Raw genomic sequence first — 18,393 nt, 5'->3', positions numbered from 1 at the left:
CCAGAGCACTTTGGAGCCTGCTTCAAGTCAGCAACTTGCATCAGCAACCAAGAGCCCAGGAATCACACAGGGAGTTCAGGGTGGCCTCAGACTCTCAGATATCCCTCAGTCATAGGCCTCAAGGCTGTTTTATATGTGTTTTATATATGCACCAGGAGGACTCAAGAGCAGCACTTTGGCCCTGTAGGACTTCTCGAACCAGCCAGCAGTGTTTCCATCCCATACCTCTGAGTACCCCAGTCTCAACCACAGGGCAGATGAGAATTTTAAGAATACCCTTTCTGAAAGAGCAAGTCTCATCCCTCCACACAGGCTGGGAGCACAAAGACACTGGCATATGTGTTTGGCTTTGCCTGTGAATAGCTGCATTGAGGCCACCAAACCCAAGCACACACAGCTTGCATTGAAACACAAGCCTAAGTGTTTGCTGGACTGGAATTGACATTGTACAGAAAATAAATAACATAAATTCAGTGGTCAGTGCTCTGACTTTGGTGCAATACGTGGTTACAGTATGAAATGCCACAGAGATACCATTCACGGTGAGTTTCATTCAAACCAGTTGGGAGATTTTAGGAATGATTAGTTTAGACAATATTAAAAATGCTTCTATCTGTGCTGCACCCCAGGAATACTAGTCAGGTGTGTATTTCAGTGTAAAGAGATCAGGCGTGAGGACATGCATGCATTATCCACATGTCATACCTTGCATTCCCTGTCATAATTATTCTTGAGAATCCGTTGTTACCTATGGAATAGAACAAAAGCTTCTTAGACCAGGACACATGTACAGGAGTGTAGGAACTTCTTGGGATGCCATAGATCACCTGGGACTGCTTTAGATTCTGTAAGTGCCCATGCACAGACACAGAGAAGCCAGCTCCTGACTTGTGCCTGCAGGAAGGAAAGCTGCCTGAAGCAGGAGCTGGGCTGGCTGGGCCAAGTGCCGTCCTTGCCCACAGGGAGTTGGGGGCTTCCTGCTCCTGTTAGTGCCTGTTAGTGCTGCAGGAAGGGAGCAGCCACTTTATACAGGTGTCCCCAAAGCCTGAGGGAAAGCCCCCAAAGCCAGGCAGCTCATGGATGGTTCAGGGCTGTAAAAGTGGCAGTAGTCCAAAAAGAAAGTCCAGATGTGCTCTTGGGCTACAGAATCTTAGGGACTTGCTTGTTGATAAAGGTGTATAGCAAAAGAACATGTGCAGGGAGGGGAAGAGGTTGGGACTTAACATGTGGGCCAAGAGTATATGGGAAAGATGGGGAGAAAAGTGTTTCCTGTGTGTGCACATGGTGTGACTGCAGCTCCCACTAAAAGCACTGGCTCCATCCCCACACCAGTGCTGGCCTTGAGAAAACTCAGTGCTGGCGTCCCTTGTTGGGATGGACAGACCACTACACCCACTGGATGACTGTGTCCTGCACCTCTTCAAAGCCACCTCGTGCCAACAGCCAAGCCACTACACCATTTCACCCTCTTTAAAGATGGCCACTGCTACCTTGAAGCCTTTTCTGAGTCCCCAGGCAGATTTTCTGCAGGCACTTCCTCATTATCAAAGTGCACCTCAGCTGTATTGGAGCACTTGATCCTCATTTGCTCACTGGAAGTCTGCCAGGATAAGTACTTGCACAAGTTTTCTACAGAGGGAGCTGTACAGCCATACTCCAGTCACCCACTGGATGTCTCCAGAGGGACACAGGGACTGACACATCCCTCCCTGCAGTAAGTGATGGAGCCATGGGCCCTTACCAGGGCACATTCCCAGTCCCAGCAGCTCCCTCCTTAGTCATGCTTCCTGGAGCAATGGCTGCCTCTCATTAGAGCTGGAAAGGGAAGGTGCTTGGCTGTGCTCTGAATGCTTCAACACCTCTGAGCACGCAGGAACCAGGAAGGAGACACAAGGACAGTCTGCTGACTGATTGTCCTAGTAACCCTGGTTAAACTCTCACCAGGAAAATGACTTCTACAGCACTTGACCCCACAAGGTCATAGGTACCACCCACACCCCTGGGAGCACAATTGCTCTGGCAGGGAGGCCCGGGAGCTGCGCAGTAACAAAACATGCAGAGTTTTGCCCTGAATTGCAGTTCGAGGTCCTTGGGCAAGGTGCCTGTGGGGTGATGGTTAACCCTGGTGCCTGTTAAGGAGCAGCACAATGGTGCTAATGCCTGCCCTCAACCCTGGCACCTTCCTCCCTGCAGCTCTAATTCAGAGGACTTTAAAAGCCACTTGTAGCAGCTTTCATGCAGAAGACTGGAGTCACCACATTGATTATTCTGCCACAAAAAGTAATTCAGCCTATGGGAAGGGGGATAATACCTATTCTGGCATCAGTTACAGCAACAAAATGAGTCAAACAACATGCATTACATTGCAGTGGATTTCTGCTTTCCAGCATGGGCAGGGTGGTGGCAGAGGTGGCTGGGGTAGTAAAGGACCTTGGTGCAGGTAGTGTGATTTACTCAGGGCGTTTAGCAAACCTGTACCAGTGCCAGGGCCAGAAGTGCTTCATTTCAGTCCCAGGCAGAAGTCTTTTCACTAAACCATTAAAACAGACCAGCTCTTACCTGGTTCCTCTGTTGAGCACTCTTTCTACAACCAAAGCAAGAATTCTTTAATTTTTCCTGTTTTGACTTTTATTAATGTCTTGTCAAGCACAGTGAAGGAAGATCTCAGGTGACCAGATCTGTTCTGTCTGTGTGCTGGAGCTGGAAACAACTGGGAAACACCACTGCCTTTTTAACATCAAATGCTAGGTCCTGCACAAGAAAGAGCTTTTATACCACAGACCATGCTCAGGAGGATGGAAAACCTTGTGCAATGCTGGCTGGGAACAGGCAGGCACAGGGCAAGGCAAGAGCCAGGAATTGGTAAGCAGACCAAATATCTCCATGCGCTCTTCAAAGCAAACCCATAAAACTCATGGTATTGGGGCCAGTGTCATGATGCTATGGCAATGAAAGTGCAAAGCTGACAATGGTACAGCAGTACCTTCGAGTCTTAGAAATCCTCACTCTTAAAAATACAGTTATTGTTCCAAAAAGCCAGAAAAACTTAACATTCTTTCTCCATATTGATTCCTTCAGGCTTGAGACTGATAGAGGAAGTTCCTTCATTAAAGATAACTTGATAATGACGTGCTTCATCAGAAGATACCAGAAAAATGTCTCCCAGGCCATACATATGGGAGTAAAACACAATCAGCTTCTCTGTTAAGGGCAGAGGAAAGCAATACTGCACACCCACACCAAGGGGATGGGCAGGGACCCCCTTCTGTCACTGCTCTGTTGGCAAGAAGTGCTGTGAGACAAAGCACCCTCAGGGAACCAAACTAAGCTGCCCTGCAGGCAGTGAAACATGGCACATGCACTGCACCATGCTGTGATAAGTGCACTGAGCACTGGCTGTGCCCAGAGCTGCCTCTGGCACCAGTGGGATGATGCTGCCAGCCATCCTGCCAAAGGCTCTGGACACCTCTTCCCTTCCACACACCACTGAATGTGGCACTGGATGCTGCAGGAGACCTGCACACACGGCTACGTTGTGCCTTCTGATAAGCTGCTGTCAGGGCCTGAGGTATTACTTATCAGTATTTTGAGGTGAAAACACAGGTCTGCTCTTGCCTTAAAGAGCACCAGGGGAGAGGATGATAGGGCTGTATCAGTGACATCCCTGTGGCCCTTCCAGCACTGCTCAGAATGAATTAACTGTATTTGGCTCCAGGCCAGGCCCTGGAGGTGGAGCTGGCTCTCTTACAAAATTCTCTATTTGCAGCATCTCTCCAATCCCCAGGGCTCAGGCTGCTGGCTGAGAAACCTACTGGTATTGGTTTGTGTTTGTTTCTAAGACGTTTTTCAGCATTGTGGTTACACAAGAAGCTGAAAACTTGTGTTTCAAAACCCCAGCCGGAAGCACAGGTGCTGCTGTTGCTACTTACACAGCACCAGCATGTTTAGGGGGTGTCTTTCAGCTAGGAAGCTAAACCCATCCTGAGTTTCTGAGGTCTTCACGTTTCCAAAGGGCTGAGCAAGCCTCCCGTGAGTGGGTGCGCTGGGTGGCACTGTTGCAGAGCTGGGTGCTGTCAAGCAGAGCTCCCTGCAGAAACCCCAAGCCTGCAAAGGTCCCACACCCAGGCACTGCCCTGGCCACTGGCAGAGGGCTGAGCCAGCACCTCCCTGTGCAAGACAGGCCCTCAGCAGCCTTTCTCACCTCTTCTGGCTGTTGTGAAGAGATTTAGCACAGCTACCTAATCTCCACTCGATGTGTTTATATTTGTCCAACTAAAAGTGCTGATTTTTTTTTTTTTTTTTGTTGTTGTTGTTGTTGTTGTTGTTGGGTTTTTTGGGGTTTTTTTGTTTCGTTTTTTTTTTCCTCAAGGAAGAAGAGAATCCCTGGGGGAACCAGTCTGCCTGGAGAGACACAGTGACCCCACAAAGAGACTTTCTGGAGCATGAGCGAGACCATCAACAGCAGAAATAAGGCCCTGACTTTGGCCAGAGGAGAGCTGTGCTGAAAAATTTCCCATCCTGGTTTCAGGGCACTGCTGTGTGTGAAAGCACTGCCATCACTAGCTTCCTTTTCCTAAGAACATTTCTGGCAGTGGGCAATTTCTCAGCTACAAGTTCAAAGCCAGATGTGCAAGAAGTGCTTGTCAAATTCTAAATTTTCCCCTAACGCTTATCAAGTACATCCCAAGTGTTAAAGTCACAGGTTACCTAGCACACAATGCCAATGCACCACAAGTCAGTCATGGGCATCATCTGTCCATAAACAGGAGCATCCATAATCTTGGGCCCATTAGGCAAAGGAGAGCACTCACTTTGCTAACATTCTGGCACCCCTCGTGCTGTGGTTTTTCACTAGCTCTCTGTAACCAGACAGCACCTACAGGGCTACTGCTTGGGAGGAAAGTGGCACACAGAAATATTGTGATGGCTAACATTATCTAGGAGCAATCGCATCCCACAAGCCCACATATTTGTCCCAATGCTGGGTCTTGCCCATCAGCATGTCAAGTGTAGTTCCCAGGAACACTGCACAAGCTGGCACTTGGTACAGCAGCCTCCTGGCCAGCTCCATGACTGCTTGAGATCTTCGGCCACATCAGAACAGCAAAGCTAGGACATCAGCCACCCTTGACAGTGGTAAAGACTTGTGAAACCCAGAAGAAGAAGTTTAGATTCCCACCCTCTGTGTAGCTCCTAGAAGAGGTAAACACAGGACTCTCAGTGAAGGATCTCCACAGGAAATTCCTGAGCCTTGCCTCTGCCTCAAATGAACCACTTCTGCAGCTCTTGCTGTTCAGAAGAGACATTTGGTTTCTCTTGGCTTTCAGAGATTATCTTTATTCCCTTCATCCACAATCAACTCTTTGTCATTACTGCTAGCAGAGGTTTCATATTGGAGGTAAGGCAGGAACCACAGGTGCCTTGAGGTCTGCAACACACACTGGGACTTGACCCTTAGGTTTAGGGCTCAGGTTTTGGTCAAGACACAAAGAATCTGGAGGGATCTGGAATATCCTAATTGCAGGGATTTCTTGGGAAACCCCAGGAGGCTCCTTGCTGTGTTAAGGTGAACCAGAGCAAACTTGGCATGCAGAGGACTGACCACCTCTTGGTTCCTAGTGCCATCACAGAGAACCTGTCAATCTGAAGGGAAAACCAGGATCACTTCACAAAGGCTGAAGAGTGTTCATCATAACTGCCTTCCAAAGCACTGTGAGAAACATGCAGTAAAAGCTAGGACAGTGCCACAACCTCAGAAGCCAATGGTTGAAAAAAAAAAAGCCATGGCAAGATTTGGCAGTATAATTCCCTGTAGGATACCACAGCAGCAATGAGTGTGGACTTCCATGGGATGTCACTGAACTTCTATCTCTTTTGTCCTCTGGCTTTGAAGGTCACTGTCAACTGGAATTGGGTTTTCTTCTCTCTGTTACCAGCAGAACAAAAATCTGCCCTCAGTGCCGTATTAGGGCAACTCTAGGGCATGAAGCGTGTACTCTTCTCTTGTCCCCAGGCACCCAGAGCTCCCCTCCCAGGCAGAAACCAGATCAGGCACTAACAGCCCTCCTGAGCACTTCTCAGGGGGCAGAGGAGGGGACTGGGGCTCACATGCTGTGAAATCCTAACCCTGGCTCAACCACGAGGTCCTTGCATGGCCTCAGACACCTCTTGGCTTGCCAGTCTCTGTTCTGTGAGAAGAGCTAATCCTTATTACCAGGCAGCTGTAGCCCTTGGATTAGTTACACACAGAGTGCTGAGGCGATGAATAATGCACAGCACTGCTCTAAACGATCTCCTTCAAGGGGAACCACACAAAATACAAACACTGATGGTGCCTGTGTTTACAGAGAGGCCTCTCTAACTGCCTTCTGCTGAGGAAATGGGCCATGCTTGCCCATTCTGCTCCAGGCAGTTCTTACTGAGCCACCACAGTCCCACTATCTGCTGAAACATCATTAGTTGTTATTATTAAACCACCTCCTTAATTACTGAACCTAATTAAATCCCAACCTCAGATTCAAAAGAGTTGGGAAAACAGATGTAGAAATAAGCACTGGAGCCAGAGATATATGCTTTAAAAATCTCACAGTTTATTTTTCTCTCTGTGTAAATCAGAGCTACTTAACATTAATCACATTTCACAGTGCAGGGGGCAGAAGTGATTACTGTTTAAGCTGCAGTTCAGTGGGATCCTTCTGGGTCCTGAATCCCAGGAAATCTCCATGTGCAGATGATCTGGAAAACACACAAACTGCACAGCGGTATTTCTAGCAGTTGTTACTTGTAAGACAAGCTGCCTTGACAACATCTCCAAGGGAAACCTGCTTTTCTTCTGAAGGCATCACAACATTTATGGCTGCAGGCAGACTCCAAGAATTTGCAGTCAGTGGCATACAAAAAGTTAAAGGCACAGTTTCCAAGTCAGAGCGAGCAGGCCCAGATGAAGAAAGAGCAATCAATAAGCTCTTTTCACAGCCACTTAAGGCAAAACAGTGGAAGGAAAAACTGGTCCCCAGAGTAAGAGGCTCAGGTCCCAACCTGGGCAGCAGCACCTGCAGCTCACTGGCTGCTCCAGCAGTGGCCCCACTGGAACACAGGGAATGGGGCATGAAGTCAGGCAGCCCCAGCACTTGGAAAACATTATCAAAATCCTGCATATGGCCAACAGAAGAGACCCTCAGGGATACTGGGCAAGAGTAGCTCATATCAGTTATCAAGAGGTTCTCAGAGAAAATGATTGCGTGACATGGAGATTTCATTGTGCAATATTAAAAATAAGAAATGTGTATCTCTTAAAGCATCCTCCCAGAGCTCATAGTCAGGCCACACTAGCTGCACAGTGCCCCATCACTGTCCAAATGCTGCGGATAAGTAAAAAAACTGAGTTGGAAAAGCCAACAGCAGTTCCCTCACCAGCCAGAGGGAAGCAGGGGGATGGCTGAACAATGTCTGTATCACAGCTGAGTAGTTCAGGCACCTAAGGCAGTAGTCAGAGAAGCCAAATTTGTTTGCTACATCAGCTTAAACCCTCTCCCACAAAGCTCAGCAGCAGCAGGTGGAGAGGGGCTGCTGAGAGATGGCTCAGAATTCATTATTAGAAGAGCTTTTCACTGCCTGTCCCGTGCTCAGTTGTTGGCTCAGGCACCTCCTGGCCACAGTGCTGAGAGTGAAGAACCCTTCTTTGCAGCTAGGTAATGAGGCTGTTTAGAGGCATGTCGCTGTTTCCCTGGAAAGAGCAGACAGTCACAGCACAGCAGAGCTTCTTGGCAGTATCAGGAAAACAATAGAAAGCTGTGACTGACCCATTTTCAACCAAATGGAAAATTCTGCTTTTGTTTCCCATTTCAGTTTCTCCCTTCAAGCTATCTCATAGCAACAGCTTTGCTCTGCTATTAGCAGTTTGTCCTTGTAAGGAAAAGCAAGAGCCCATTAATAAGCCAAATTTATCACTGGGGGAACTCTGCTGACCTAGTTACACTAGCCACATATTTGACACGTTATATTTACCTTCCTTCATAGTTAAAAGGAAAATACCTTTCAACTTTAAACAGCACAGCTGTTTTAATACAAACAATTAGAATGAGGGAGGAAAAGAAGAATCCAAACTCATACTGTTCTACCATTCCACAACGCACGACTTGAGGTCATAACTCAAAGCGAAAGCACACGCATCTCCAGGGGAGGCACGGCAGCAAGGAGCGCAGAGGTCAGCCCTAAGCTGTGTTTGTGAGTAGGAGCCCTGGAGGGATGCCTGAAGAATGCCTGCTTACAGGGTGGCTCCGGGGATGTAAAGCCAGTCGGCAACGGCAGTGGGCAGGTGGGTCACGACCTGCAGCCTCACCCACCAGTAGGTCTCCATGGGATTGTAGCGGCTCTTCGGGCACGGGGCCGTGAGTGCTTCGGTGATGTCGTTCAGGACCAGAGACACGTCTTTCAGGCCGCTGTTCACAAAGGACTTCATCAGGGCCACGTGGCGAGTGAAATACTCGCTGCCGTAGTCCTCCCGCACCGTGTCGCTGGCCGCAGCCCACAGAGCCTCGGCCTGCCTGTCAATGCCCGCCGCCGTCAGGATGCCCGTGGCTGCCACAAAGTTGCTGGGCTCGATGAGGATGACGCGGACGCCCCAGCGGTACATCTCCTGCCGCAGGCAGTCGGAGAACGCCGCCACCCCGAACTTGGAAACGCAGTAGCAGGAGCGAGATGGACTCGCCATGCGCCCCAACATGCTTGTGATATTCACCACACGGCCTAGGGAGAACGGACCAGGGAGAGAGGATCAGCTGCAGAAGCTGCAGCTAGAACGTCCCAGTGAAAGGGTACTTGGTTGGATGATGCTGATTTCTAAAATTTGAATCTTGAATACGCATCCCCTGCCACGGAGCTTTTCTCTCCTGCCTCAAGCAAGGCTAACCCCTGTTCTCCAGGGGATGGTGCATATGTCTACCTCTGCATCAAAGAATTTACAAAGCATACAAGACATTTCCCTCCTAATTTCCAAGTAGGGAAGGACCATGATCTTCTGAGACTGCTGGCTGTGTTTTTTCAGGAGTGTGCTCCACTCATGTATCTTGCTAAAGAAGGGTTCAAGCTCCCATCCTGGAGTATCATGAGCTGCAATGCTCACAACTCTGTGTGATGCCATACAAGTTTTCTCGTTATTTCTGTAACCACAACAGCTCATTTGTCAAACACACTTGTGTACTTTTAGACCTGAGAAGGATGACAGAGAATGAGTAGAGATTTCTCTGCACCTGCAGCACGAGCAGCACAACCCACAAAGTCTACAGTGGCCATTCCTGGCACAAACAAGAGGAGATTTGATGTGCTGCTGTCCACGGGGCAGTGGAGAGCAATTGTCCTAATTCCTGCCAAGAGCCTGTGATAGCCCTTGGGCCACTGCCTCAGGACAGTGACAGCAGTGGTCACTCCTCTGTGTGTGTCTCAGCCTTTATCCAAGACAAGACATGCACCATGGTTTCGGATACACTTACAAACAAGCCCTTGAAATTCCACCAGCTATTTTTATGGAGAGAATTTTCACAGCCACAGAGCACAAAACCCTCTGCAGCTCAAGATTTCAGCTGAGATACAAGTGGGCAGCTCTGCTGTCTCATACCAGACCTAAGTGTAACTTAGAAGGACTGTGAGAACCACCTGCTGACCTGATGGGTAAGATACTTTTTGTAATGAGATGGGGCTTGTTTAGTGATTAATTGCTGTCTGGGAATGGCATTTGAGCACTCTTCTTCATATAGCCCCTTTTTGTCCTCAGAGAACACACACCTGTACCATTATTCCCCCACATGCTAAATAAAGAAGCTCTACAGAGTTCTGCTCATACATATTTTTTTTTTTTTTTATATAAAACAAAGAGTTTTGATAATATCATTGTCTTGTTATCTGAAGATATCTGAAGATATCTGAAATGGCTGTTACTGACTCTCATTTATTCTGTCACTACCTGAAGTCACTAGTGAATGAAGGGAGAAGATTTGGTTATCCAAACATGACCACTCTGTGGACTCTGGATTACCTTGTCTGTGTGGTATCTGCCAACACTGCACAAAGGTCTCTGATACCTTGGATGCTTAGGACAGCACCTGCTCTGCAGAATATCCTGTACTACCAATGGCATCCTCAGAAACCCTCCTTGGACTGCACAGGCATTCCCCCAAGTACAGCCTGTATTTCTAGCTACATCTCTTTGCTGTTCTACAAAAGCTCTGAGCCTTACCACACAGCCCAGCATGTACCTTTAGCTCTGCGAATGAGGGGCAGGAAAGCCTTTGTCACCCTCACAGTGCCCCATAGGTTGACCTCTGCCACCTCCTTGTAGTTGTCCAAACTTGCAAATTCCACCTCTCCGAAGGTTGAGATGCCAGCGTTGTTCACTAGGCCCCACAGACCTGTCAAGAAACACGTGATTAAAGCATGGGACAAGTAAGAGTGTCACAAAGAAAACACTTCCCTTTGGCTCACAGTAACCTCAAACCTTAACAAAGGACTGGGCACTTTCACAGAAATATGTTGTAGAGAAAAACCCAGCAAGGAGATTACTTACAGTCTTCCTATACCAGAGGCTTGTTTGGAACATCAAGGAAAGTGATGGGGCCACACCAGTATTGCCTCCAGAATATCTCCTGTACAGTCAAATGCTCTTCTGGGGCTTTATAAGGCTGCATCTGGCTGACTCTCTTTTAAGACTCCTCTTGATCCCAGGTTTGCCTCCACTCAGTGACTTTATAATAAATTCTGCAATTTGGATGGGCTTGGACTTTCTTTCGCAATTAGGAGGGGGAAAAAAAAGGAAAGAAAGCAGGTATTTTGGATTTCTTAATCCCCTTCACAACTCTGGCTCGCTGTTTTGGCGGGTGCATGGTATTGATCTTGGTACATTCATGGCCTGGTTAACAGCTGCTGTGTTCAAGTCCAAGTATTTGGTTTCCCTCAACCCTAACTTTATCAGGAGTTAGCAAACTTAAAACCAGCCCTTACAACCACTAGAATTTAAAACTTAATGTCTTTTGTGCATGCAGTCCTGTCAAAATTAAATTGACTGCACTTCCCAAGACCTTCTGTGATGAACCCTTTACATGTCAAGACTTAGTGGGTCAGCAAGGACTTGACCCTTCAAAGCAGTTAGTGCGGGACTCCCGGTGGCCAAGGTTTGTAGGGCTGAACCCACACTTCATGGATTTACTGAAACATGGGACTGTGCAGCCATAAACTTCATGAGGAACAAGACAGAGGAGCTGGAACAAGACAAGAGAGTTGCTCCTCTTTAGATGTCCTGCCATACGCCATAGTTATTTTTTCCTGCGTTGGAGTTGGGGCTAGACTGTGAGGGCTGCACTGGACTCAGTTGAAGTGGGAGCCCTTCCCACTCCAGCACCTTCCATTTACCAAGAACTAACACAGGGCTAAGGAGTCTTTATGCCCAGGGAGCCCCAACGTTGCTATCAAAAGCACCAACATCATGCCACCCTGTTGATAAAAGTTATCAAGCTCTCTCTCAGAAATTTTTGGGCTATTTGCCCTGCCTCTGTTCCATAGCTTCCTTACTCTGATGTATGAAAAGACTTTTAACTTCCACCCTGTATTGATTCAGTCAGATAGTAACCATGTATTTTATCAAACATAGTCCTATAAACAAATTGCAATATTCTGCCAATGTGCAATGGAATTTATCCTCCTGTTGCACTTAAAAACGCCAACATGCCCTTGGCAGCCTGACTCTGTGCTCTCACATGGGCCCCGGTAACCCTGCCCCGTTCCCAGCTAAGGTTGTTCTCCCTCAAGGCTGCTGACCTGCTGTATACAGCAGCCTGTTCCTGCTTCACCTACTGAAGTTCCAAGTTTCAGTGAATCAAGATGACTGAAATTCACACTGATCTGTGTCCAGCACAGCATCTCAGCCTGAATGGGGTCCTGCTGCTGCAAAGCAAGATCTAACTGCTAGCAGGAGGACCATGGAAACAGGGCACATGATGGACTAATTTCACCACTAACCAAAAAACATGCTGGAAAATTTGGCAAGGATTTACAAAAGACAGACTGTTGGTCACAAATTGGCCTCTGCAGAGCATTCCTTACAAATTCCTGTAAATTTCTGTACAACAACCTCCCATTTCCTGGGTTGTGATGTTAGTTGCCACAAACGTCCCTGAATCATTATTTACAATAGTTAGTTGTTGGAATCCCATTGCTCACGGATCAGGGCACGTTACAAAGTGCTGAGGGGAGCCCAGTCACAGGGCTGTTTGCTGGACAGCAGTGTGTTTATTGAGCAGAGCCTTATCACTGTTACGTCTCTAGAGTCAACAATACAGTGGGAACTGCATGAGACCAAAAACAAACAGGCACGCCTATCAAAAGAGTTCAGCACAAGGAGAAAAGGTATAAAAAACTGTACACCCCAAGAACTGCTCTGCACTAGCTCCTCTGGGGCCACATTCAGTATGCAACCACACCTGTTGAGCAAGGCACCTCAGTTCTCAAAAGCCTTTATATTCCAGCACCTACTTATTTATTGGGAAGCCTCAAACCTCAGTCACACAATGGGCCTAAAAAGAAGCCTTTGTTGCTTTGCACACCGTGCTGAGGCAAACAGCTACAGGAGGAACCAGTCCAACTTGCTGATCAGGGATGCAAGACTTGTCTGTCCCTGCTACACACACGGTTTTGCAAACACTGCTGCATTTATAGAAGCAATAAAGCTGCTCCCTTCCAAGCTTTCACTCAGTGGGAAAAGGCTTTGTGCTACCACTGCTGTTGCTGGGCTCTTCAAGAAAAGCTTAAGAAGCTGTGAAAAGCATAACAAGGGCTGGGTGATTGTGTAGGAAGAAAAATCATGCAGAGAGAACATGTGTGGGATCTGAGCTTGTACATTACTCAGTTGCACTTCATATGCTTGTTTTAGAAGGGAAGGTGTGCTCACGTAACTTGCAACAAGATTAGAGCTGTTGTTATTTACTAGCTTAATACTTGCTGTGAACAAAACCAGGGCCATAGCAGACTCATCCAAGCTTCAAGATGAGCAGCCACCTTCAACTCATAACCCTGAAGCCCTGCAGCCACAGATGTCAAACTTCAGTTCACCCTCAGTCTGTGTCTTACAGCTGCTGGCCAGCTTGCTACTAGCATAGAGGGTGCAGAACAGCCTGTGCAAGGCAAGAAGTCTCACTTGATCACATGGGTAGAGATCAGGCGGTGTGACATCAGACTTTGACTGTAAACTCACATCCCACTGCCAAAGCACTTTCAAGAAGGAAAGATAGGACTCTTATCTCCCTTGACATGCTTTGGGGTCCATGAGTCGGAGTCATGTTTAAGGTGACATGTGGATTAAGGCCATCTATGCCAAGCCTACCCTGGACTCCACATCACCTCTGAGATCTTGCATGGCAAGCTGAAAACATGGATTGATCTGACTGCAGATTAATTCGGGTTTAGGGGAAATTCAAATCTGTGCTCCAGCTCAGCACTCAGTCGTACCCACAGAGCAGAGGGGACAGCAGCAGTAAGCAGCCAAGGCCCATCATCTCCTCATTAGCAGGGTCACTTGCAAGGTCTGCATGAGCTATGAGCACGTGTGGCAGGAGTGCAAGGCACGGATCAAGCTCCGGCCATTCCATGCCCTTCACAGACACTCAAGGACGAAGACACAGATACTTGTGGGCTGGCTGCCACTCATTGCTTTTTATGGGATGTAGAGTTAAAGCCTAATCCTCCAGCCAGTCTTGGTTTCTTTCCATGTGGCTGCCACATCAATAGCAAGACAATTGTCCTCACTGACCCGAGTACAGCACAGCCTGACTCCAGCCACACACTGTCACAGGCCTTCAGGCTTGTTAACCCTCTTTTGGTGGTGCACAGAGAAAAAGACTTGGTCAATGCATGGCCTGCTCTATAGAAAGGATTCTGTGAGCAAAAGATCCCTACATACCTTCCTCCGGCTCCTTCAGGGTCCTCTTCACAAAATCCACGGCTTGAGCAACCTCCTGGTCACTGCACACATCCATCTGTAGCACTTTCATTCGGTCTGACTTCATGTTCCTCAGCTCCCTGGCTCCATCTCCATTCTCATCCTGTTCAGCAGAACAGAAAGGTGTCCCACTAAGATGGACCAAGAACATCAATGCAGCTTGGGGCCAGGCATGTTCATGTGGGTACGAAATAGAAGCTACTGACGTTGCACACACAGGTGTAAACTTGGTGCACAAATATGCACAAACCAGCATATTTTTGCCATCCTCCTCTTCCCTCCAGCACCATTTCCAGAACTGCATCAGTGACCTCGTGCCCTGAAGCACCACAAAGTCCACCCTGCTCTTGGCTCCTCATGATGGGTTTCAAGTCCCTAACATGCTGAAATACTGTGCCAGCCAGGGAGAACCACGGATGAGTCTCTATTGCTTTGGTCTCTGCGCTCTGCAGGTAATATAACTTCTACAGAAATTGGAGTCAGATGTTCAGGAATATATGCTCAGTGGAGATCTGCTACACACTGACACAATTACAGACATGAGGCATGAAAGGAGACTCTGGCTAAGGAAGAAAGATTTCTTTTTTTTCACTCTACAGGCAACAAGAACTTCATGGCTCTGCCTTCCTTTCCACCCTTTTCCTTTCTTTCCTCCCCATCCTACTGCTATCATTAGAGATTCTGTTACTACTGTGGGGGGTTTTGTTTAGTGAAATGTAAACAACACAGTTAAAATTCCAAATTTTACCTACTCACTTCCAGGCAAGATTGCTGCCTAAGCCTTACAACCTTGCTCAGGTGGTAAATAACAAATAAAAGTGAAAAGAGCACAGATTAGCCACACAGTTCCACAGCAGGCTTGAGATTTAATTCACAAAACTATTCCTTGAATCACAAGCTCTGCCTCATTAGGGAGGAAGAAGTTATGAATTGGTGAGTCATCACGCCTGGCTGCCACTCTTCCTTTAGCACTTGATACCAACTCCCACAGCACAAGGGCAAACAAGGCAAGCAACCCACCCACAGTCACCTGCTCAGCAGCCTCTGCAGCCAGGCAGATATAAAAAACATGTAACTGGTTCACTTTTTATAAATATCTCAGGCTATTTAATTCATATAGTATACAACATCTCATCTCCACCTTCAGTCCAGTGAACAATGACATGTAATGAAGGAAAAGAGCTGAAATGTCCATCTCAAATGTGAGCAAAACAGGGCAGTTCTCTTAAAAATCAATATATAGTTACACTGGCATTATGACAATAGTAAGAATGAGTTCTTGGCCCCACGGCTGCACGGCATTTCACAACTGACTTATTTCCCAGTACAACAAGAACAGCAAACAAAGTTTGAAGCTTTTCTAATGCACATCAAACGTGGTGATGGGTTGTGCTGGCCCTCTTATCTAGCCACGAAAACAATCTCAAAGTGGCGTCACAAGTAGTCAACAACATGGTCACTGAAATATTATAATCCCTTTGAAACAGATGAGGGTTCTATGATGCTTCACCATATTTCTGGAAGATGCTCCTTCATCTCACCAAGTTATATAAAGCAAATTTCCACTACTTAACAGTGAATGGAGCTAATTCACCTTGTAAAGAGAGAGATTTATTGTGTCTATATAAAACCAAAACCATAAATATATCAGCATGCAAGTGCCAATTGTCATTTGAGCATTGAAAAGACCTTTCCCTGCATTTTTTCTTTAATCTTGCATAATACTTATAAAATAAACAAGAAATATTTCCACTGCTTTTTGAGAAACAAAGTCATAGGCTGGCAACTTAAAATCCAGTAAAAATTGTTTTGTTTATATGGAAACGAATTTCCCTCTATCACCAATGCAACTCTATCAGCAAAGTTACCTTGCCAGCTACAATTTACTCATTATTGACAAAACATATTGATTTTGGAAGACTCCAACATGTAATATCAACTGGAACCACTTTTCATAGTTGCAGATACCACATTAGCCACTATTTAACTGTAAAACAAAGTGCTTAATTCTTTTGTCCAGAACACCTCTTCACAAATGAAGCAGCTACGGATTTTTATGGAAGCAAGTGAACATCATCTTATGTTCTGTGGTTTTCAGAGGGTTTAAATACATTCCCTGTTAGGTACCACATGGTACCTCCTCTTTGTTCTTTAAATGGTAGATTTGTTGGCTGGGATAACACTTGAAGCAGTTTCCATGGGAGCAGCCAGTCTGTCTTCCCAGGGATGATCTTCATGATCTTCACCGGCAGGAGCCACACAGCAGCACAAATCAAGTGAGGTGCTGGCAGCAATGGCCCAACTGCTCCTGCAAAGCGTCTCTCCATCTTCCTTTGCTGTCTGATTTTTGTCCTCTCAGAGAATCTCCCAGCTTCCCCTTCCCACTTCCATAAGAGCTGAAAGCCATCAAGCTCCAGCCCAGCCTGCTGCCCAAGTTCTCTCCACAGGGCCTCAACGGGACTGTGTGGTTTCCTCCCAGCTATCTCCTATCCCCTAGTTATCCTGCCCTTGCAGCCCTGCAGGCTCTGCCTGCCCTCCCCACCCTGTGCCTGGCAGGGCCTGCTCCCGTCTGAGAAGCCCAGCAGCTCCACAGACCCTCTCTATCCAGCTGAGAAAACTTACTCAGCTTTTGGCTTCCTCCCTTCCCCTTCCTCGCTCCTTTCCCCTGTTCTGGTTTGGAGGATCCCAGCGCAGTGGTGCTAAGGAGAGGCAGATCACACACATGTTCACTAGTGGAGAGCACCCCTGACACAGATACAGCCATGGCTTTTTCCCAGGGAAGCTCCTGGGATCAGGATTAGGTCCTGGCAAGCACTTAGGCACCTGCACTGAGATGTCAGGGGGAATCAGGAAGGCAGGAACACAATGCTGAACTCCCATGGATGCAGTCAGCTCATTCCACATGCGCCAGTTCCTCCCCACCCTGCTGCCAATCCACGCACTGCCTTCCTGTGTTTCCTGAGCGGAACACCTCGTGCTTGTCACCACTGCACTTCACGTAATTGATTTCAGACTCCATCCCATCTGTCAGGATCATTTTGAATCCTGTTCCCCAGAAGGCCTACAATCTTCTGTGCATAGTTCTGTGCCTATTTTTTTCCAAGCACAAACTCTCGTCTGGGGGATACTTCCAATAATATAGTCCTGGGACTAAACAGCAGTCACTTAGAGCATGAGTTTGCTCATAAGACTATCATGAGGGACTGTAACAAACTCTAACAAAACCCTTACTCAGGATATAGTTATCCCTTTCCCTTTAGCCACTCTGCTGTTTAGCCAAAATGACATTAGATTGACACAGCACAGTTTGCTCCCAGTAAACTTATACAGGCAGGGTGCATCACACTATGATCCAGTCATTTCTAAAACTGACAGGGCAGTGTGTGGCAATTTCACCGAGTGCACTGAAGGTGAGCTGCCTGGCTGCTCATTCCAGAGGCCTGTCTCCTTTGAGAAGGGAAGTACAATATCTGCCCTCTTCCAGCCCTCTGGAAATACCCTGGCTTCCAGGTGCTCTTGAAAATATCACCCATGGGGCAAAAACCACAATGGCTCATCCTCTAAATGCCCTTAAGTATATTTCATCAGGCCTGGTGTACTTGAGTACAGTAATTTATAAAAACACCCCTTGCTCTTTACCTTTTCTTGCCTACAGTCCTCATGATAACTGCTGGCAGTAGGCATCTGAAAATAATTTATTCTTTTTTTTTATCAGTAAGATCAAATAAAATAAAACTATTATTGTTTCAACTTTTCCTGTAATTTCTGCTTTTAAGGTTATTTAATAATCTATTTCTGTGTGGTTTTTCCATCATAATCCTAAGACATTAACAGAAACTTTCTGAGTAGACTTACTTCTCTTTGCTTAGTGTAATCCCTCTTGCATTTCATCCTTTCCAGTTCTGTCCCAGCCAGTGTGCAGTATTCTTTTTATTCCTGTAACTTTATATTTGACTGTCTGATCATTAAGAAGCTCCTGATGCACCTCACAGTCTATTATCCTGTATTTAATACAAGAGCTTTCTGTGGTGGTGTAGTACATCAGTACATCCTTTAATTCTCTGTCTAAAAGCATGTAAGTGGTGATGGACTAACTAGGTGTGAACTAAGAGCCTGGTACCTGCTTCATGACAACTGCCCCCCTACCTGCTCTAGCCCTGTTGGGAACCTACAGCAGCTCACAAGCAATGAAGCAAGCAAGCAAACAGGCCTCACTTCAGGAGCATTTAGTTTCTTTATGGGGTTTCCAATGGAGCCTGCCCCTCTCTGCTCCACACTAGCTTATGCCTTCCAAACAGCCCCCTCAGCCACACTATTTTCCCTCTCCTTTCTGTTCCCTACTTCTGCTGCTCTGCAGAGTGCCTGACTTGCCATCAGCACTGAGACAGGCATCCCAAAGCAGCAAATTA

At 47.0% G+C, this 18,393-nt stretch overlaps 1 protein-coding gene across 2 annotated transcripts in view; it reads right to left on the bottom strand.

The window, feature by feature from the left end:
• Nucleotides 1–6,568: 6,568 nt before the first annotated feature.
• Nucleotides 6,569–18,393, bottom strand: part of LOC136365696 (D-beta-hydroxybutyrate dehydrogenase, mitochondrial-like) — a 17,006-nt gene continuing 5,181 nt past the window's right edge. For both annotated transcript variants that reach the window (XM_066326399.1, XM_066326397.1), the window contains 3 exons: nucleotides 13,946–14,087; nucleotides 10,254–10,406; nucleotides 6,569–8,748 (listed from right to left, as the gene is read on the bottom strand). In XM_066326399.1, the coding sequence (XP_066182496.1) occupies nucleotides 8,267–8,748; nucleotides 10,254–10,406; nucleotides 13,946–14,087 (777 nt within the window). In that variant the 3' untranslated portion in view covers nucleotides 6,569–8,266. The remainder of the gene's footprint in view (nucleotides 8,749–10,253; nucleotides 10,407–13,945; nucleotides 14,088–18,393) is intronic.

This window comes from Sylvia atricapilla, chromosome 10 (genome assembly GCF_009819655.1).
Source record: "Sylvia atricapilla isolate bSylAtr1 chromosome 10, bSylAtr1.pri, whole genome shotgun sequence".
In the NCBI taxonomy this organism is placed as follows: Eukaryota; Metazoa; Chordata; class Aves; order Passeriformes; family Sylviidae; genus Sylvia; species Sylvia atricapilla.
This window is presented reverse-complemented; position numbering and strand designations above follow the sequence as displayed.